Source organism: Triticum dicoccoides, chromosome 3B (genome assembly GCF_002162155.2).
Source record: "Triticum dicoccoides isolate Atlit2015 ecotype Zavitan chromosome 3B, WEW_v2.0, whole genome shotgun sequence".
NCBI classification, from domain to species: domain Eukaryota; kingdom Viridiplantae; phylum Streptophyta; class Magnoliopsida; order Poales; family Poaceae; genus Triticum; species Triticum dicoccoides.
Window position 1 is genome coordinate 863,587,131 of NC_041385.1, and position 19,967 is coordinate 863,607,097.

Consider the following 19,967-nt stretch of genomic DNA (forward strand, 5'->3'; position numbering starts at 1 on the left):
ATCGTTGTACCACTGTAGCCTCGATCCTCAAGCTTCACTCCCTTGAGCTCAACCCCATCCCTTCAGGCAAGCTCGGCCCTGCCGCATTCCCCTCCTTCAAGCTTACCACAATCCGCTCGGCTAGGACCTGTCTTGGTTGCTGCGGCGGATGGCTTTCCCTCTTTTTCTGCGTCGAAGATGGTTATAGTCTGCTCAGCCTCTTCCACCCCGTCATGGCCACTGAGATACTCCTGCCCCGGCTTATCTACGACAGGTGTCTTGTCTCCAAGATGGTTTTTACACCCAACCCCACAACGAATGACTTCTTGGCCGCTGTGATATGTGACATCAATGGGTTTGCCTGCATCACCGCCGGGGCCAGGAGGTGGGACGTCCTTGACCCCATCCGCCTCGACGATGGGGACCAGATCGCCGACCTCCTCTATCACAGAAATGGTATGGTCTACTATCTCACTCGGTTTAGAGATGTCCACGTGCCCCACCTACCGCATCACCACTGCAGGAACCTATCATCCTCGAGGGTCACACATTAGCATATCCTGTAGTGCATAACAAGCGGATCATCCAGATGCACGGGACAGGACCAAATCTAAATGCACTAGCCACTATAGAGACATTGTTGTCATCTGTAGGAAGAAACCTATTGTTCGACGCCGCCACCAGCTTCGCCACGCCATATAATACAATCTCGATTTGGAGACATATCAGTCTCACATTGCAACGATCGAGCGCGTCGGTGTTCACACAACGAGCGTTGGCCAAATTTAAGTGTCCGTGCCACTTTAGCAATATAGGAATAATATTTTAGTTGTTTGTTGGAAGCAAATCTATGATTTCTGAACAACATTAATATTTTGTACAACCTTTGATCCAAATCAGTTGATCTAGATTTGTTAAGATACAAATGTATCCAACAGTTAAACACGTCTCGATACATCCTTATTTAGTATAATCTGAGCCAGGTAACGTGGGACCGATGTAGTATATGTTTATTTTCAAGCAATCACGGCTTACCAAAAACAACTAAAAAGAGTAAGAAATAACGATTTACCAACGAAAAACATTTGAGTATTATACATAATTTCTAGAAGCATTAATTAAATTCTATATTGGTTTGGCTGAAGGAAATCACGTCTTCTGGAAGCATTAATTAAATTATATATACAGCTGTTACCGCAATTTCTGCAAGTAATTTTCTGCATGCACGTTTCCATGGCTCAGTCAGACGCTTTAAAAGATTTCCATCATAGGCCAGGGCACTCAGCTTCTCTGTTTCTTTCTGTCTTTCTTTATTTGTGTGAGCGAAAGCACCTCGTTTTTCATTAAGAAATTCCCCAACCTCGACAATATGCTTGCCCCTCCATGTTGTCGTGTCGGCCCTTGGCAGATCTTCCGCCGGAGCTTGTGTGCTGCATCGCCGATGGACTTGACGACCTCAAGTGCTACGCGAGTGCGCATGGAACTTGCCCGATATGGCGTTCCACACTCACGCCGCCGTCACCGTCGCTGCTCCTGGACCACAACGACGATCCAGCGAAGCGCTGCATCACCACCGCCATCAAGCATCATACCGATGTAGCCTCGATCCTCACGCTTAGCTCCTCTGAGCTCAACAACATCCCTTCAGGCAAGCTCTGCCCCACCGCATGCTGCTCCTTCAAGCTCACCACAATCCCCTCAGTTAGGACATGTCTTGGCTGCTCCGGCGGATGGCTGGCCCTCTCTGTCTGCATCAACGGTGGTCATAGTCTGCTTAGCCTCTTCCACCCCATCATGGCCGCTAAGATCCTCCTAGCCTCGCTGATCTACGACGGCCGCCTCGTCTCCAACATGGTCTTTGAACCCAGCCCCACCAGTGACGACTTCCTGGCCGCCATGATATGTGACGTCAATAGGCTAGCCTACATCACCACTAGGGCCAGGATGCGGGTCATCCTCGACCACATCCGCCTTGCCGAAGGAGACCAGATCGCCAACTTGCTTTACCATAGAAATTGTATGGTTAATTGCATCACTCGGTTTGGAGATGTCCACGTGCTCCGCCTGCCGCAGCACCACCGCCGGGAACCTATCATCCTCGAGGGCCACACATTAGCACATCTTGTAGTGCATGGATCGTCCAGATGCACGGGACATGACCAGATCTAAACACGTCACCCACTATAGAAACATTGTTGTCATCTGTAGGAAGCAACCTACTATTTGACACCTCCACCAGCTTCGACCCGTCATCCAATACAATCTCGAATTTCATTAGTGCTAATAACCTTGTGTCATGCGATGGTAACATATACCAAATCTAGAGGAATGCAGCCCGCATGGTTCGTTTGCAGCTGCCAGGACGGGGTCGTTGCCGTGTAGAACATGACGAAATATTTGTTCTGAGGTATGACTCCCAGCGCCGACCATGTTGGGACGTTTTGGCCGACTTAAGGGGACAGTCAGTGTTTGTTGGGAGGAACAATGCAATGTCGATATATGCGGAAGATGTTCCAGGACTCAAGGGTGATTGTGTGTACTGAATCGGTGGGAGAGGTAGTGATGGGGGCATGGTCTATGACCCGAAAACTGGCAGGTCAACACCTTGCATTCCCCTCATGGATGATGTCATTTCGGGGTCTCCACAAAGCACAATCGGCTAGTACTTTCTAAGTGATGACTGAAAGAAGAGTTTACCAGACCCGAGCAAGGGCCCATGCTTAATCTGGAAAAAAGTGATGCGTCACTAGGGAAGCTTGGCGAGATAGTGATAAGGACCACCAACCACATTCATGGAAGTAATGCTTTACTGTCGGTAATGGGTTTTGTTCATGTTTTTTGTATACTACATTTGAAGTTTATTTAATTCATGTGGAATTGTCGGCCTTTCATTTGATTCACTGTTCCCTACATTTGAAGTAAACAAGATAAGTTTAACACAACATTAAACAATTGGATAAAAAACAACTCGTCACATAATATTGATAAGCTGGGGTTTGGGTTACTATCTCTGCAGCAACTAGTAATCAACAAACCAATTCCAAAATTCCTTCCCCTAGGCCTCAATATGGTGAAGCGTCATGCAATCAACAGTCTCATAACACCACTAGAGGAAGAACAACACACAATATAATCAAAACATTGAATGGTAATCTACTTCAGATGACTACTATCAATAAGACTTTCTGCATGTCCTCAAGAACTAATGGATCATTTCACAAGACATCATATGGATAATGATCAGTAGGTATGAATATATGAAGAACAATATGAACATAACAATTTTCCACAAATAATTCTCCTATGCATCAACTACAAACGTGTAATCAACACATAAAATACTCATAGGTACCAATATGAACTTTGATACAAAGATTGAGCAAGAGGGATGATCTAGGGTTTGAAGATGAGATGGTGCTTGTGAAGATATTGATAGAGAAGATGATCCTTATGATGAATTGAGTGTTGGTGGTCCCGATGATGAACATGATAGTTTCTCTGGTAGAGTCTCTCCTCCATGCTCGCTGTCAGCCTCCTTATCCACACCGAGCGTTGGCCAAAAATTAAGTGTCCATGCCACTTTAGTGTTATATGAAAAATATTTTAGTTGTTTGTTGGAAGCAAATCTGGTGATTTTTGAACAACATTAATATTCTGTATAACCTTCGCTACAAATAAGCAAAATCTGAGCTAGCTAACGCAGGATCGAAAGAGTTTACTATGTCTCTTTTTTAAGCAATCACGACATACCAAAAACAAAAAAAGAGAGTAAGAAATCACGATTTACCAAGGAAAAACATTTGAGTATTTTACGTAATTTCTGGCAGCATTAAGTAAATTCTATATTGATTTGGAAGAAGGAAATCACGACTTCTGGAAGCATTAATTAAATTATATATATAGGTGTTACCGCAACTTCTGCAAGCAATTTTCTGCATGCACATTTCCGTGGCTCAGTCAAACGCTTTAAAATATTTCCATCAATGGCTAGGGCACATAGCCTTACTATTTATTTATTTCTTCCTTCCTTTGTTTGTTTGAGTGAGCGAAAGCCCCTCGTTTTCATTAAGAAATTCCCCAACCTCGCCAAAATCCTTGGCACCCATGTTATCGTGCCAGGCCTGTGCAGACCTGCCACCGGAGCTTGTCTTCTGCATCGCCGACGTACTTGACGACTTCAAGTGCTACGCGAGTGCGCGGGGAACTTGCCCGATATGGCATTCCGCACTCACGCCACCGTCGCCGTCGCTGCTCATGGACCACATCGATGATCCAGCCAAGCGCTGCATCACCACCGCCATCAAGCGTTGTACCACTGTAGCCTCGATCCTCATGCATCGCTCCTTCGGGCTCAACCCCATCCCTTTAGGCAAGCTCGATCTGCCCCGCTGCATGCCGCTCCTTCAAGCTCACCACAATCCCCTCGGTTAGGACCTGTCTTGGTTGTTGCTGCGGATGGCTTTCCCTCTATGTCTGCATCGACGGCGGTCATAGTCCACTCAGCCTCTTCCACCCCTTCATGGCCGCTGAGATCCTCCTGCCCCCGCTGATCTACGATAGCCGCCTCTTCTCCAAGATGGTTGTCGGTGTCAAAACCGGCGGATCTCGGGTAGGGGGTCCCGAACTGTGCGTCTAGGCGAATGGTAACAGGAGACAAGGGACACGATGTTTTACCCAGGTTCGGGCCCTCTTGATGGAGGTAAAACCCTATGTCCTGCTTGATTAATATTGATGATGTGTGTTACAAGAGTAGATCTACCACGAGATCAAGGAGGCTAAACCCTAGAAGCTAGCCTATGGTATGATTGTTGTTCGTCCTACGGACTAAAGCCATCTGGTTTATATAGACACCGGAGAGGGCTAGGGCTACACAGAGTCGGTTACAATGGTAGGAGATCTACATATCCGTATCGCCAAGCTTGCCTTCCACGCCAAGGAAAGTCCCATCCGGACACGGGACGAAGTCTTCAATCTTGTATCTTCATAGTCTTGGAGTCCGGCCGATGACGATAGTTAGGCTATCCGGACACCCCCTAGTCTAGGACTCCCTCAGTAGCCCCTGAACCAGGCTTCAATGACGACGAGTCCGGCGCGCATATTGTCTTCGGCATTGCAAGGCGGGTTCCTCCTCCAAATAATTTATGGAAGATTGTGAACACCAGGATAGTGTCCGGCTCTGCAAAATAAATTCCACGCACCACCGTAGAGAGAATAATATTTACACAAGTTCAATCTGCTGACGTATTTGATGGCGTGACGTCACACCACTACCAAGACTTTACTTGAATCGTTTTTATTGTACCACCTCAGCGTGTTTAGCGAAGCGGTTTCCTTGGCACATCTTGTCGAAGCAGAGATCATGTTCCCCTTATTCCAGGATTCCCATCAATACGGACGTGGGTAACCCAGCCGCGCCATTGATTGCGGCGCTTGGGAGATAAGCGAGTTTTATCAGGCCGGTGGGGACACATGTTTTTGTACGCCCAACCCTTTTAGCTGCACCTTCTTCCTCCTTGGCTTATCCATCTCCGCGAACTCGAGCTCCAACGCCCAAGTCCGCACATCTCACCTCAACCTCCTCCAACTATGTCCGGAGCGGGAGGCAAGTGTATGGCCTCCTCCGTCACGGAGGGGCACATCCAGAAGCTGCGCATCGCCAGATATCTGTCCAGCAACATCGCGCACCCGCTCCCCAACAAGGGAGAGCTCATCCCCACCCCCAGGCCCCATGAGAGGGTAGTATTTCTTCCTCATTTCCTCCGCGGACTGGGCTTCCCACTCCATCCCTTCGTCCGGGGGCTCATGTTCTACTACGGCCTAGATTTCCATGATCTGGCCCCGAATTTCATCCTCAACATCTCGGCGTTCATCGTCGTGTGCGAGGCCTTCCTCTGCATCCAGCCCTACTTCGGCTTGTGGCTCAAGACCTTCAGTATCAAGCCGAAGGTTGTGAAGGGCAGTTAAGCGGAGTGCGGAGGCGCCATGGTGGGCAGGATGTCCCACGTTACTTGGCTTGAAGGCACTTTCGTGGAAACCATTAAGGGGTGGCAATCGAGGTGGTTCTACATCACCAAGCCGCGTGACCCTGAATGGGCAGCGGCCCCCGAATTCAGATCTGGCATCCCCACACGGCTCACCTCCTGGAAAGAGAGCGGCCGGACATGGGGTGATTCGGAGGAGCTGACCGAACTCCAAGCATGCATCCAAAAGCTAGTGGACAAGAAGCTCAAGCTTGTCAACGTAGTCCAGGTCATGCTCATCCGCCCGATTCTCCTGTGCCAACGACGGGGCTTCAATATGTGGGAGTTTGATCCAGCGCAACACCAGACTTTGAGCGGGCTCTTTGATACTACATACGAAGATGTCTGGAAGGTGCTGTTTAAGCGTGCCGAGGCCCCCGCATCCGCTATCGAAGATCGCGGATTCAGCTCGCAGCATCCAGCTGACGAGGTAAGCGATTTTGCCTTTTACGGGGCGTTTGTTTTCCATAGTTTGACTCTATGCGGGATCTAAACTCCCTCTCCTTTGACAGGACTGGCTGGCGAAGGCCGAGCAGACTATCTGTCCGGCCCCATTGCCAGAGGACCCAGCGGACGCCCGCTTAATGGGGCTGCTGGCTCCGGCACCCCATGTGGTGCCGGAGAAGGACAAGAAGAAGGCCACGGAGACTCGGAAGAGTTCCCGTTTTCAGGTGTTACGGATGATGACTCCGAGGCCGACTCCTCTCACAAAGGCGAGGAGGAGAAGAAGAAAGCCTCTCCCCCAGCGGGGGGAGGGAAGAAAAGGAAGGCCTCCCCAACGAGAGAGGCCGAAGGGTCCAAGAAGGGAAAAACTCTTTCCCCGGACTGCTCTGCCAACGCCAGTGACGACGACAAGGACTGGCCTCCAAGGGCCAAGCCCCTGGCGAGATCGTAAGTATCTGGACTCCCGAATTACTTCATGGTTTTTATTTTTTGCCGCACAACGTCTTTCTAATGTCGCATAAAACCCTGCAGTCCGCCCAAGGATGATCTTCCCGCTTCGTCGAGCGGGTCCTTAGTTGCGTCAGATATGGATTCTCTTCCGACCGCCTCCACCCCTCGTGATGCAGATGATGCCGAGGTGGGATCCCGGGAAGGGACCCACCAGGAGGAGGAGGCTCCGGAGGTGTCGCAGGACAACCTCCCGGACTTTGCACCGGACTCAGCCCCGGAACCCATAGTGGCTCCGGAGTCCGGCGGGCGGCCCCTTCGCCAGAAGGGCAAGACCGTGACGCCGGTAGCCTCCGTCCAACCGGAGGCGCCGGATAGCTTGCTGGAGGCGCTCAATGGCACCTCCATCAAAGAGGAACACCGCACTGTTATGAGTGCGGTGATTCAGAAGGTTCAGCTCGCCAAGAGTGGGCTGACCGAAGCCTGCAGCAGCCTTCTAACAGGATTTGAGGTAAGAATTTTGATATATGTAAAATAGTACCGCATAGACAGTAGCCCCTGATGTTCGGTTCGGTGTTCGGAAAGAAAAGCCGGACTGAGGATCTAAGAAGATATACGCAGGAGTCATAAAAAATATGTCAATATGGGATTGCAGGCTGCGCTGCTGACCTCTGCTGCACTGACTACGGAGGTCAATACTTTGAAGCAAAGCCTCGAGCGGTCCGAGAACGAGCTCGGCCGTGCCAAGAAGCAGCTCGAGGACAAGGAAGGTGAGTAACACCTTATTAAAATTGTACCTTACAGAAAAGGATTTTGGTTGCAAGAAGAATGACAAGGATAACGTGGGTATTGCAGGGGCCATAAACGAGGTGGCGACCCTGAAGGAGGCGGTATCTGCGGCCGAACATAATGCGGCCATGGAACGCACCGAGCGAGAGAAGCAGAAGGCGCGGGTGGCGGAGGTACAGCAAGAGCTCCAGGTTCTCATGGAAAAACATGAGAGTTTGGAGCGTGACTCGAAGACTCGAGAGTCCGAGCTTGCGATGGCTCTTGAGAGTGCCAAAGCCGCTAAGGATGAAGCCTATAAGGCCCTCCAGGAAGTCGAGGCGTTGAAGAAAATAGCGGCGGGTAAGGCGTTTTTCATGCAGAGTAAGCATGTGAGTGTGAATTACACATCACTTACCCGAATTCGGAGCTCTCCAGGAGCGTTCGCAGATCTGCCTCGCAGCGTGTCCGATGCTGCTGCTTTCTACAGGGCCGAGGAGGGGAGCTCGACGGAGAAGGTCTTCTGGACTCAGTATGCTGAGGCCGGACATCCGGTACCCCTAAGCGACCAGCTGAAGCAGCTGGTCGAGCTCCACAAGGTGGCCGAACAGGCCATGAAGGGCCTCATAGTTCGGCTGTGGCCTAAGGAGGCCATGCCTGGGAGCTACTTCGGCCTGGTGCGGCGGCTGGTGGATGCGTGCCCGTGGGTTCAAGTCATCAAGCACTCCGCCTGTATTGAAGGTGCCCGTCTGGCCCTTGCCCGCGCAAAGGTGCACTGGGGCAAGATGGATGCCCAGAAGCTTGTGACGGACGTGCCACCGCAGGGCAAGGAGCATCGCACGCCCGAGATGTATTATAAGAGTGTCCTGAAGGGTGCCCGCATTATTGCGGGTGAGTGCTCCAAAGATGTAATATTTGAGTAGACTCGCATTTTGTTATCCTGTGCGCTGAAAACTTAGTTCATATACGCTAAGCAACGCTTGTTAATTTAAAATATTACCTTCTATGCGGCTGTTTATCAAATCTGAGAGATGGCAAGTCGTCGGCTTCAGCCCCCATGCCACGAGTGCTGGGGTGTTCGGGATAAACTTGAGCACTCTTGTTCCCATTTTTGGGTCCATCTAGGGAGGCGCTCAACACAACGAACAAGGCAACCGGACTTATAATACTTGAACACTCTCACTTAGCCATAGAATTCTATAATTTTAAATTTCGGCGAAGCCCCTAGTCTTCGGAAGGCCGAATTTGGGGCGCTATCCACACCTGGGCCGAACAAAGCTGGCTCCTCGCTCTAAGCGGCATAAGTCTTTAGGGACTCGCAAAAAACCTCTCGAACAGCGACCGGCTCTCGCCTCATCATGACGGTCAGTTTTAGCTTTCTCCACTGAGGATCTCGCCCAGCTCAACTGGGGCGAATTCGCAGTGGTTCTCCAAGTGCTACCTTAGCCGATACAATGAAACGTAAGGTACCAAGACATGGGAGCCGGGCAAACCCAACTATTGACCCAAGACATGATTCGGAGCCGATGCATATAATGCTATAAGTTCGGGGTGCCGCACTTGTGAAAGTGTTCGGACTTATCACACCATGATGCGGGAAACATAAGCCCCTGGTGTATTTAGCCATACCAAAATGTACGGATGCAACATGTCATAAATGAACATATTATAAGAAAGAAATGCAATTGGAAGCAAAAAGGTGCTGCATTACTTATTCAAGAAAAACTGCTGTAAATGCAGAACGATACAAATGGTGCGATAAGCAAGGGATGGGACTATTAAACATGTCCTCCTCCAGAGGTAGGCTGCGGAATGGTGCATAAAATAGATTTAATGCTCGTAATGGAGACCGCCTGTATATTCGTTGTAGCCTTTCTCCTTCCCTGGCTGTTGCATCGTGAGTTCGGCAGGTCTGCTGCCGGACAGGGCCTCGGACGGACGGAGTCCTGTGGGTAAAAAAAAATAAAAAATAAAAAAAGAACGACACACTCGAGAGCCCCTGGTGTGGTTGATCCGCATTCTGGGCCTATCGTGGTCGTGCCCCTCTCCCCATGCCCATGGTATCTTCAGAGCGTAATGGTGTATGCGAAGGACCTGTCTTGACGTTTTGCAGGGGCTGGGGTTGGGGCCGCACTGCTACGCGTGCTCGGAACGTGATAGGTGGTCTTGTTGTAGGTTACTCCGGGCATGTTTTAACCGTGTCCGGCCGCTTAACGGCCGGACTCGAGAATTGCCTTAAGAGGCTGCATTGTACTTTTGCCGCGAGAGCCGCTGTATGTTCCTCCGTTCGGAGAGAGCGTTCAGTGTTTCCGTTGACCGTGATGACTCCTCGAGGGCCTGGCATATTGAACTTGAGGTATGCGTAGTGCGGCACCGCATTGAGCTTTGCAAACGCGGTACGTCCGAGCAGGGCATGATAGCCGCTACGGAACGGAACTATGTCGAAGATTAACTCCTCGCTTCAGAAGTTATCCGGGGATCCGAAGACCACTTCCATTGTAACTGAGCCTGTACAATTGGCTTCTACACCTGGTATGATGCCTTTAAAGGTCGTCTTGGTGGGTTTAATCCTTGAGGGGTCTAAGCCCATTTTGCACACTGTATCCTGATAAAGCAGGTTCAGGCTGCTGCCGCCGTCCATCAGGACTCTGGTGAGGTGAAATCCATCGACGATTGGGTCTAAAACTAGTGCGGCGAATCCGCCATGGCAGATGCTGGTGGGGTGGTCCCTTCGGTCAAAAGTGATCGGGCAGGAGGACCATGGATTGAACTTCGGGGCAACTGGCTCCATCGCGTATACATCCCTGAGTGCACGCTTCCGCTCCCTTTTGGGTATGTGTGTTGCGTATATCATGTTCACCGTCCGCACTTGTGGGTGGAAACCCTTCTGTCCTCTATTGTTCGGCGGTCGGGTCTCTTCCTCATCATCGCTATGCAGCCCCTTGTTGTTGTTTTCGGCAATTAACTTGCCTGCCTGCTTGAATACCCAACAGTCCCTGTTGGTGTGGTTGGCTGGCTTTTCGGGGGTGCCGTGTATCTGGCACGAGCGGTCGAGTATTCGGTCCAAATTGGACGGACCCGGAGTAGTTCTTTTGAATGGCTTTTTCCACTGACCGGGTTTAGAGCCTCTGAATCCGGCATTGACTGCCGTATCTTCACTATTATCGCCGTTAATGCGGCGTTTGTTTTTGTTGCGACGCGACCTGCCATTACGGTCCTTGATATCCGGACTGCCAGAATTTTTGCTGAGGTTGTTGCTGCGTGCTAGCCAGCTGTCCTCACCTGCGCAGAAGCAGGTCATGAGTGATGTGAGGGCGGCCATGGATTTCGGCTTTTCCTGTCCTAGATGCCGGGCAAGCCACTCGTCGCGGATGGTATGTTTGAAGGCCGTGAGGGCCTCTGCATCCGGATAGTCGACGATTTGGTTTTTCTTGGTTAAGAACCGTGTCCAGAATTGTCTGGCCGATTCGTCTGGCTGCTGAATTATATGGCTTAGGTCGTCAGCGTCTGGTGGTCGCACATACGTGCCTTGGAAGTTATCGAGGAATGCGGCTTCCAGGTCTTCTCAACTCCCGATTGACTTTGCTGGCAGGCTGTTAAGCCAATGCTGGGCTGGTCCTTTAAGTTTGAGTGGGAGATATTTGATGGCGTGAAGATCGTCACCGCGGGCCATGTGGATGTGGAGGAGATAGTCTTCAATCCAAACTGCGGGGTCTGTTGTGCCATCGTAAGATTCAATATTCACGGGTTTAAACCCTTCGGGGATTTGATGATCCATTACTTCATCTGTGAAGCATAGTGGGTGTGCGATGCCTCTGTACTCGGTGATATCACGACGGAGCTCAAAAGAGCTTTGTCTATTTTGTTCGGCCCAGCCGGACTTACTATGTCCGGCGCGACGGTTGTTGTCGCGTATCATGGGGCGCCCACGCGATCCATAGATCGATCTTGATTGTCTTGCCTTATCCTCCAATATATCTCGCAAGTTCGGAGCGTTCCCCTGTGGCCTTGTGCTTTCCGAGCGATGCCGGGGTAAGGTTCTAGTGTAGGGCCTAGAGGCCTCTCTATCGCGACCACGGGGTGGTCGGTCAGCCATATTGTCTGCTGGTGATGCAGGTTCATACGCCTCCTCCTCTAATCGGGGGAGCAGCTTGCGTTTAGGGTAGCTTTTGGAGGGGCGTTCGAGTTCATGCTCTTCGGCCGCGAGGACTTCAGTCCATCTGTCGGCTAGCAGATCTTGATCAACTCTAAGCTGTTACTGCTTTTTCTTGAGGCTGTTCGCCATGGCCATAAGCCTGCGTTTAAAACGCTCTTGTTCGACGGGTTCCTCAGGCACGACGAATTTGTCATCGTCGAGGCTTGCCTCGTCTCCGGAGGGAGGCATATAATCCTCTACCTCTTCTTCTGCCGCTCTCTCATGAGGGCTGGTGAGGGAGTCCCGGATTAGGGGGTGTCCGAATAGCCGGACTACCATCATCAGCCGAACTATCATCGGCCGGACTATCATCATCGACCGGACTCCAAGACTATGAAGATACAAGATTGAAGACTTCGCCCCGTGTCCGGATGGGACTTTCATTGGCGTGGAAGGCAAGCTTGGCAATACGGATATGTAGATCTCCTACCATTGTAACCGACTCTATGTAACCCTAGCCCTCTCCGGTGTCTATATAAACCGGATGGCTCTAGTCCGTAGGACAATCATACAACAATAATCATACCATAGGCTAGCTTCTAGGGTTTAGCCTCCTTGATCTCGTGGTAGATCCACTCTTGTAAACATCCACAATATCAATATCAATCAAGCAGGACGTAGGGTTTTACCTCCATCAAGAGGGCCCTAACCTGGGTAAAACATCGTGTCCCTTGTCTCCTGTTACCATCCGCCTAGACGCACAGTTCGGGACCCCCTACCCGAGATCCTCCGGTTTTGACACCGACATTGGTGCTTTCATTGAGAGTTCCTCTGTGTCGTCACCGATAGGCTTGATGGCCTCTTCAATCTACAACGACGCAGTCCTGGGTGAGACTTTTCTCCCCGGACAGATCTTCGTATTCGGCGGCTTCGTACTGCGGGCCAACTCACTTGGCCATCTGGAGCAGATCGAAAGCTACGCCCCTGGCCGTCAGGTCAGGTTTGGGAGCCTAAACTTCACGGCCGATATCCGCGGGGACTTGATCTTCGACGGATCCGAGCCACAGCCGAGCGTGCCGCGCTGTCACGATGGGCATGACCTAACTCTGCCGCCGGACAGCACCCTGGAGGCCGCACGCGAATCCGCTCCGACCCATAGTCCGGAGCCGATCGCTCAGATTGAGGACGGATGGCGGAACACCGCCTCGGGAGCTGCAACTTCTACGGCGATGGAGCCGAACACTTACCTCGTCCCGCACAAAGCTCATGACTCCGAGGTGCCGGACTCTCTGCCGGACCCCGAACCTCCTGCGCCCCTGCCAGTCGAATCCGATTGGGCGCCGATCATGGGATTCACCGCTACGGACATCTTTCAGCACTCACCCTTCGGCGATATCTTAAATTCGCTGAAGCATCTCTCCCTATCCGGAGAACCCTGGCCGAACTACGGCCAGGACGGTTGGGACGCGGACGACAGAGAAATTCAGACCCCACCCACCACCCACTTCATAGCCACCGTCGACGATCTAACCGACGTGTTCAACTACGATTCCGAAGACATCAACGGTATGGACGATGATGCCGGAGACAATCAAGAACCAGCACCTACAGGGCACTGGAAGGCCACCTCGTCACATGACATACATATGGTGGACACCCCAAAGGGAAGCGATACCGAGGAACAACGGGACGCGGCAGAAGATAATCCCACCGATAAACAATCAAAAGGCGATGTAAACGCCGCCTTAAGTCCCGCCTCGATCAAAGCAGCATCCCTAACGACCCAGCAATAGAGCAGGGCAAACCAGCGGACGACGAACAGAACGAGCCGGGTAATCAACCCCTTCACGGAGCAGTCAACAGTCCGGACACAACACCGGAGCATAAGAACCTGCACAAAAGAATCGTCGCCACTGCAAGAAGTTTGAAGAAGGAAAAACAGAAGCTCAAAACAGCGGAAGATATACTCAGAATGAAGTGGAGCAAAATACTCAAGACCGCAGACAAATATGGCAATGGCCATCAAACAAAGAGCTACCCGAAGCGCAAATTGCTGCCAGAATTTGACGAGGAAGCCATAGAGCCCTCACAGTCAAAAAATAAAGAGGCCGCCTGGCCGGATAGACGGCCAGATGACAGGCCAAAAGTGACAAGCGGCGCCGCACACAAGCCGACTTATGATCCTGGGAAAACGGACGGCCTAACTAGGTCCATCTACGGGCCAAAAAAGAGGGCCCCAGAAAATAACACAACACGACAAGTGTTCGAAGACAGCGGCACACCCAAATACAGGGGCGCCGCACACCCGCTATGTTTTATCAATAAGGTGCTGGACCATGAATTTCCAGCAGGGTTCAAACCCATAAACATAGAGGCCTACGACGGCACAACAGACCCAGGGGTCTGGATAGAAGATTACATACTACACATACACATGGCTAGAGGAGATGATCTCCACGCCATAAAATACCTACCCCTCAAGCTCAAAGGGCCAGCTCGCCATTGGCTCAAAAGCCTCCCAGAAAACACTGTTGGAAGTTGGGAAGAGCTTGAGGACGCGTTTAGAGCAAATTTCCAAGGGACTTATGTCCGCCCTCCGGATGCAGACGATTTAAGTCATATAACTCAACAGCCCGGAGAGTCAGCGTGCAAATTCTGGAATAGGTTCCTTACCAAAAAGAACCGAATAGTCGACTGTCCGGACGCGGAAGCCTTAGCAGCTTTTAAACACAACGTCCGAGACGAATGGCTCGCCAAACACCTCGGCCAAGAGAGGCCAAGAACAATGGCCGCGCTAACAAACCTCATGACGCACTTTTGCGCAGGAGAAGACAGCTGGCTAGCAAGATGCAGTACCAGCGACCCGAGTACATCCGAGATCAGAGATGGAAACGGAAAATCACGGCGCAGGAAAGATCAGCGCCGGATAAAGAAAAAAGCCCAAAGGGCACGGCGATCAACGCCGGATTCAAAAGCTCGCAGCCAAACAATAAAACACTGCCTCTTAAGGACAACAGCGACGAGCTATCAAATTTAAACAAAATTCTAGATCGGATATGTCAAATCCACAGTACCTCCGGAAGGCCTGCAAACCATACCAACCGAAATTGTTGGGTTTTTAAATAGTCTGGCAGACTCAACGCCGGACACAAGGGGTTCGATGCGCCAAGCGAGGACGATGACGAACCCCACAAGCAGAGCACCGGAAGTCAAAAGACTTTTCCACAAGAAGTCAAAACGGTAAACTCACTTCATGTGATAGTACGGAAAACCAACACGACACTCGCTTAGACAAGTGTCGCACGGTCCACCCCAGCGGAACACCGAGATTGGATGTCAAAACCAATCACTTTCGACCATCTGGATTAGTCCAGAAGTATCCGGAACACAGGATAAACTGCCCTGATACCGGACCCCATAATAGACGGACTGCAATTCACGTAGGTTCCGATGGACGGCGGCAGTGACTTAAACCTGCTATATCCGGACACAATCCACAAGTTGGCATAGACCCTACTACAATTCGGCATAGCCGCGCTTCCTTCAAAGGAGTAGCACCAGGCCCTTACGCCAGGTGCAAAATTTCATTATTACTAGAAGTTGTGTTCGGGTTACCTGACAACTTCCGACGAGAAAAGCTAACCTTTCATACCGCCCCACTTAAAAGTAGCTCTAAAGCATCACTGGGACGGGAAGCTTTCGTCCGCTTCAATGCAATACCACATTACGCGTCTCTTACGCTCAAAATGCCCGGTCCACGTGGCATCATTTCATTAAAAGGTCGCCTAAGACCCCGGACACGGCTGGACGAGTCCGGAATAAATAAGCTAGGGGCTACCTAGCCACACACCCCTTCACAAGGGTTTGTACATATAAACCGTGATGAGCTAGCATAGGCTCAACTGTATTAATCTATATTTCAATTTTTTATGCACTTTCTAGCACGATTTCTTTTCAAACTAAGTTCCTGTCTTTTTTGCAGATGAACAGCGTGCACACCCGTCCAGGATACGGCACAACGGAGATACAGGCGCAGACGTGCAGTAGGGACCCGTTGCAAGGACTCTTTTCAGACTAAGACCCTACGTAAACCTTTCTTACTGTCTCTTGTTGCTATATTCCCCTGGTTACTCATTATAACCAGAGTGGAGACTGGCGTTTTGGCATTGGCCGCGCCAGAAGAACTTGCCCGTACCTAGACACAAGGGGCTTAGGGCATGGTTTTGCCCGCTATTATAAAGACCGAACACCTTCGGGAGTGTTCGGCGTCTTGAGTTAGGCCTTATATGCATCAGCTCCGAATCATGTCTTTGGTCAAATGTTGGGTTTGCCCGGCTCCTGTGTTTTGCTGCCTTACGTTCCGTATCACCGGCTAACGCGGCACCAGGAGAACTACTACGATTGTGCCCCAGTTCGGCTGGGTGAGCACTTCAGTAGAGAAAGCCAAAAACCGACTGTCATGATACAGCGAGAGACTGGTCAACCACTCGATCGACCATGGGAATGTTTAGAATTCCTCCGCTTTGACGAAGGGCCATTTCCCGGTCAGGCACATACGCGCCCCAAATTCGGAGAGCGCGGTGCCCCCAGGGGCTATGTCGTAGCCCCACCCTCGAACTCCATGGCTAAGTGAAAGTGATAAAGCATTATAGTCTGGTTTCCTCGTTTGCTACGCTACCACCTCCTTTACAGGACCGAGACGTCGGATTAAGTGTGAAAACGCGCTATTTTTTGCGAACACCCCCGCACCTTGTGCGTGGGGGCTGAAGCCGACGACTGCCATCTTTCAGGTTATACACATCTATACATGAACGGCCGCATAGGAGATATTATATTACTTGAAGGCACAAGTATAAAAGGCGCTTACATCATAAATATTGTTTTATATCGAACAAACGTTCATTCGAACGTAACATTTTTTGAGCACTGCGACTCTATCACACGAGCACCACGCAGCACTTCGCCAAAATATTGCTCGGCGGGTAACCGGCTATCGTCCGAACCCAGGGTCGCAAGAGCGGTGGCATCCATCTCTGTCCAATGTGTCTTCACACGGGCAAGTGCCATCCGCGCACCCTCTATGCAGGCCGACTGCTTCATCGCCTTGATATGCGGTACCGCCCCAAGAAATTGCTGCAATAAGCCAAAGTAACTCTTCGGCTTGGGCCTATCCGGCCAGACATGGGTCACTATATCCGTCATAGCAAGCCCGGACAACCTATTCAGCTTAGCCCACTCGGCCAAACGGTCGGTCAGCGGAAGTGAACGCTCCGGACTATGGAATTGAGACCAAAACAGCTCTTCCGTCTCATGATCCTTCTGGCTTCGAAAATGCACAAAGCCATCCGCCGCACTCGCTGCTAAGTCCATGTACGGGTCCTCTGGACCCCACAGTTGGCCCAGCTGAGCATACTTTGGATCCGTAAACCTTCGGCGCAGCAGGAAAGGCTTGCCAGCTACAATTTCTCCGGCCTGGCGCAGCTCTTCCTTTATAACCCGCATTGCAGAGCGGGCATCCTTGGCTTCGGCGGTGGCCTTCTCCAGGCCTTCTTGCCCCGCTAGTTGCTCCTTCCCAAGAGTCTCATTGCGGTCGGTAGCATCTTTTAACTTCAAGGCCATTTCGGCCATCTCTTCCCTGCTTCGGCAGTGTGCGACCCTTTCGGCCGCTAACTCCTCGGCCGCCCTCGAGGCCGCCGCATTACTCCTTCTGGCCTGCTCCTTGGCTTGAGCAAGTTCAGTCCGAAGGCTCTCCACAGCAGCGACACTATCTGCATTTCACATACATGTTGTAAGCAGCTAGCTTCGGCCCCCTTACCAAGTGACCGCACAAAAGCACTTACCTTGCAACTCATCAAGTCGCCTGTTGATCAGCGTGATGTCCGCATCCGCAACAGCGAGTTGCCGCTTTAGTTCAGCAACTCCATCAGTCCGGCTGGCCCCCGGGCGAACCGCCACCTACATCGGCACGGCGGAAATTTAAACCCGCGATTTTGATCCTCGGCACGCTGTCGATTTCGACAACCTACCGAGTCTCAGGGGCTACTATCTATACAGGGCGCATTCTATATGCAAAACTATTACAAGGTGTGTCATTTTTACATACCTCAAACCCCGCCAGCAAACTCCTGACGGCATTATGCAACCCGCCTTCGGCGGACGAAACCCTTTCAATCACCATGCTCATCAATGCGTGGTGATCTTCTAAGATAGACACCTTCTCAAGCAGATCCTTCAGCCGCACACCATTGGCGTCGAACTATCCGGCTTTGCCAAACCAGGGGGCTCCCTCCGTGACGACACTTCAGGCTCATCCGCCCTATCCGGCGGCACCCCGGACGGAGGCGTCTTGCTCTCCATCATCTCCGGACGAAGGTCCCCTGAAGACGAGCTCATTTGCGAAGGACGGAGATCCGAACTAGAAGGTAAAAACTTTAGTTATCCTCAGAAGCACAAACAGGGATGTCCCTTATAATAAAACTCCTTTCTTTCTACTTACGGCTCGTTGGAGGGCTGATTCTGAAAGGGAGATTGTGCGGCCGGGGCCTCCCCGGACGCAGGGCCCTCCGGCGAAGATTTCTTCCCCCGTTTAGGGGCTTTTGCCCCCGGGTCCTCGGAGGCAGTCCTCTTCTCCCCTTGGAGGGAGGGATTCTCGATCCCCCCTCCTTCAATAGCCTCCTTAGGTGAGGCAGTAGCCTTCCTGTTCTCCCCTTCGCCATCCTCTGGAGGTGCAACCTCAAGCATCTGAACCAGCACGGAATCCGGCGCGGTCTTGGGGAGGGGGGCCGGACACCATATCAATTTTGCTTCCGCTATCCACTCCTGTTTAGAAGGAAGTTGGTCATAAGGCGAATTATCAAAAGGAAAACAAACGTTATGTCCGGACTTGGAACTACTTACTTGAGTATCCGGGCGATTGCAGCTTAGTCCAGCATCCTCGGTCAATTCCGGACGTGCTTCTTGCGATCCGAAGAATAATTTATACATCTCCAGGGGTGTCATACCTGTCGGTGTCAAAACCGGCAGATCTCGGGTAGGGGGTCCCGAATTGTGCGTCTAGGCGGATGGTAACAGGAGACAAGGGACACGATGTTTTACCCAGGTTCGGGACCTCTTGATGGAGGTAAAACCCTACGTCCTGCTTGATTGATATTGATATTGTGGATGTTTACAAGAGTGGATCTACCACGAGATCAAGGAGGCTAAACCCTAGAAGCTAGCCTATGGTATGATTGTTGTTGTATGATTGTTCTATGGACTAGAGCCATCCGGTTTATATAGACACCGGAGAGGGCTAGGGTTACATAGAGTCGGTTACAATGGTAGGAGATCTACATATCCGTATCGCCAAGCTTGCCTTCCACGCCAAGGAAAGTCCCATCCGGACACGGGGCGAAGTCTTCAATCTTGTATCTTCATAGTCTTGGAGTCCGGTCGACGATGATAGTCCGGCCGATGATAGTTCGGCTAATGATGGTAGTCCGGCTATCCGGACACCCCCTAATCCGGGACTCCCTCAGTAGCCCCTGAACCAGGCTTCAATGACGATAAGTCCGGCGCGTATATTGCTTGGCATTGCAAGGCGGGTTCCTCCTCCGAATGATAGAAGATTGTGAACACCAGGATAGTGTCCAGCTCTGCAAAATAAATTCCACATTTCACCATAGAGAGAATAATATATACACAAGTTCAATCTGCTGACGTTTTTTTCACGGCATGATGTCACGCCACTACCAAGCCATTACTTGAATCATTTTTTACTCTACCACCTCAGCGCATTTAGACTAGCCACAGTGGGAGTAACTTCGGTAGTAACATCGTGTCCAACTCAGCAAATTTGCTTATGTGGCAATGAGTTAATGAGGAGAGATGTAGTACTAGTAACTTAGCTAGTTACTGTAACATCACATGTCCCAATGCAATATGAGTCTATAACCTAATAAATGAAGCTTTGCATGTTACCACACTTATGTTACTAACCACCATTGAAGTAGTAACATAGTCTAGGGATATGTGTATGTTACTAGTGTATGTTACTCTCCATTGTGGCTAGTCTTAGCGAAGCGGTTTCCCTGGCACGTCTTGTCAAAGCAGAGATCGTGTTTCCCCTTAATCCGGGATTCTCATCAATACGGACGTGGGTAACCCAACTGCGCCATTGATGGTGACGCTTGGGGGAT

The 19,967-nt window shown here is 50.9% G+C and overlaps 1 protein-coding gene across 1 annotated transcript; it reads left to right on the plus strand.

The window, feature by feature from the left end:
• The first annotated feature begins 212 nt into the window (after positions 1–212).
• Positions 213–2,148, plus strand: LOC119280363. The gene is made up of 3 exons (XM_037561235.1): positions 213–435; positions 1,388–1,631; positions 1,686–2,148. The coding sequence occupies exons 1-3, from the start codon at positions 213–215 to the stop codon at positions 2,146–2,148; spliced, it is 930 nt and encodes a 309-aa protein (XP_037417132.1).
• Positions 2,149–19,967: the final 17,819 nt, after the last annotated feature.

Coding starts and splice junctions, on each gene's coding strand:
- LOC119280363 (XM_037561235.1), top strand. CDS start 213: ATGGCCACTGAGATACTCCTGCCCCGGCTTATCTACGACAGGTGTCTT. Junction 436..1,387: donor CCTCCTCTATCACAGAAATG/GTATGGTCTACT, acceptor GGCCCTTGGCAG/ATCTTCCGCCGGAGCTTGTG. Junction 1,632..1,685: donor AACAACATCCCTTCAGGCAA/GCTCTGCCCCAC, acceptor CCCCTCAGTTAG/GACATGTCTTGGCTGCTCCG.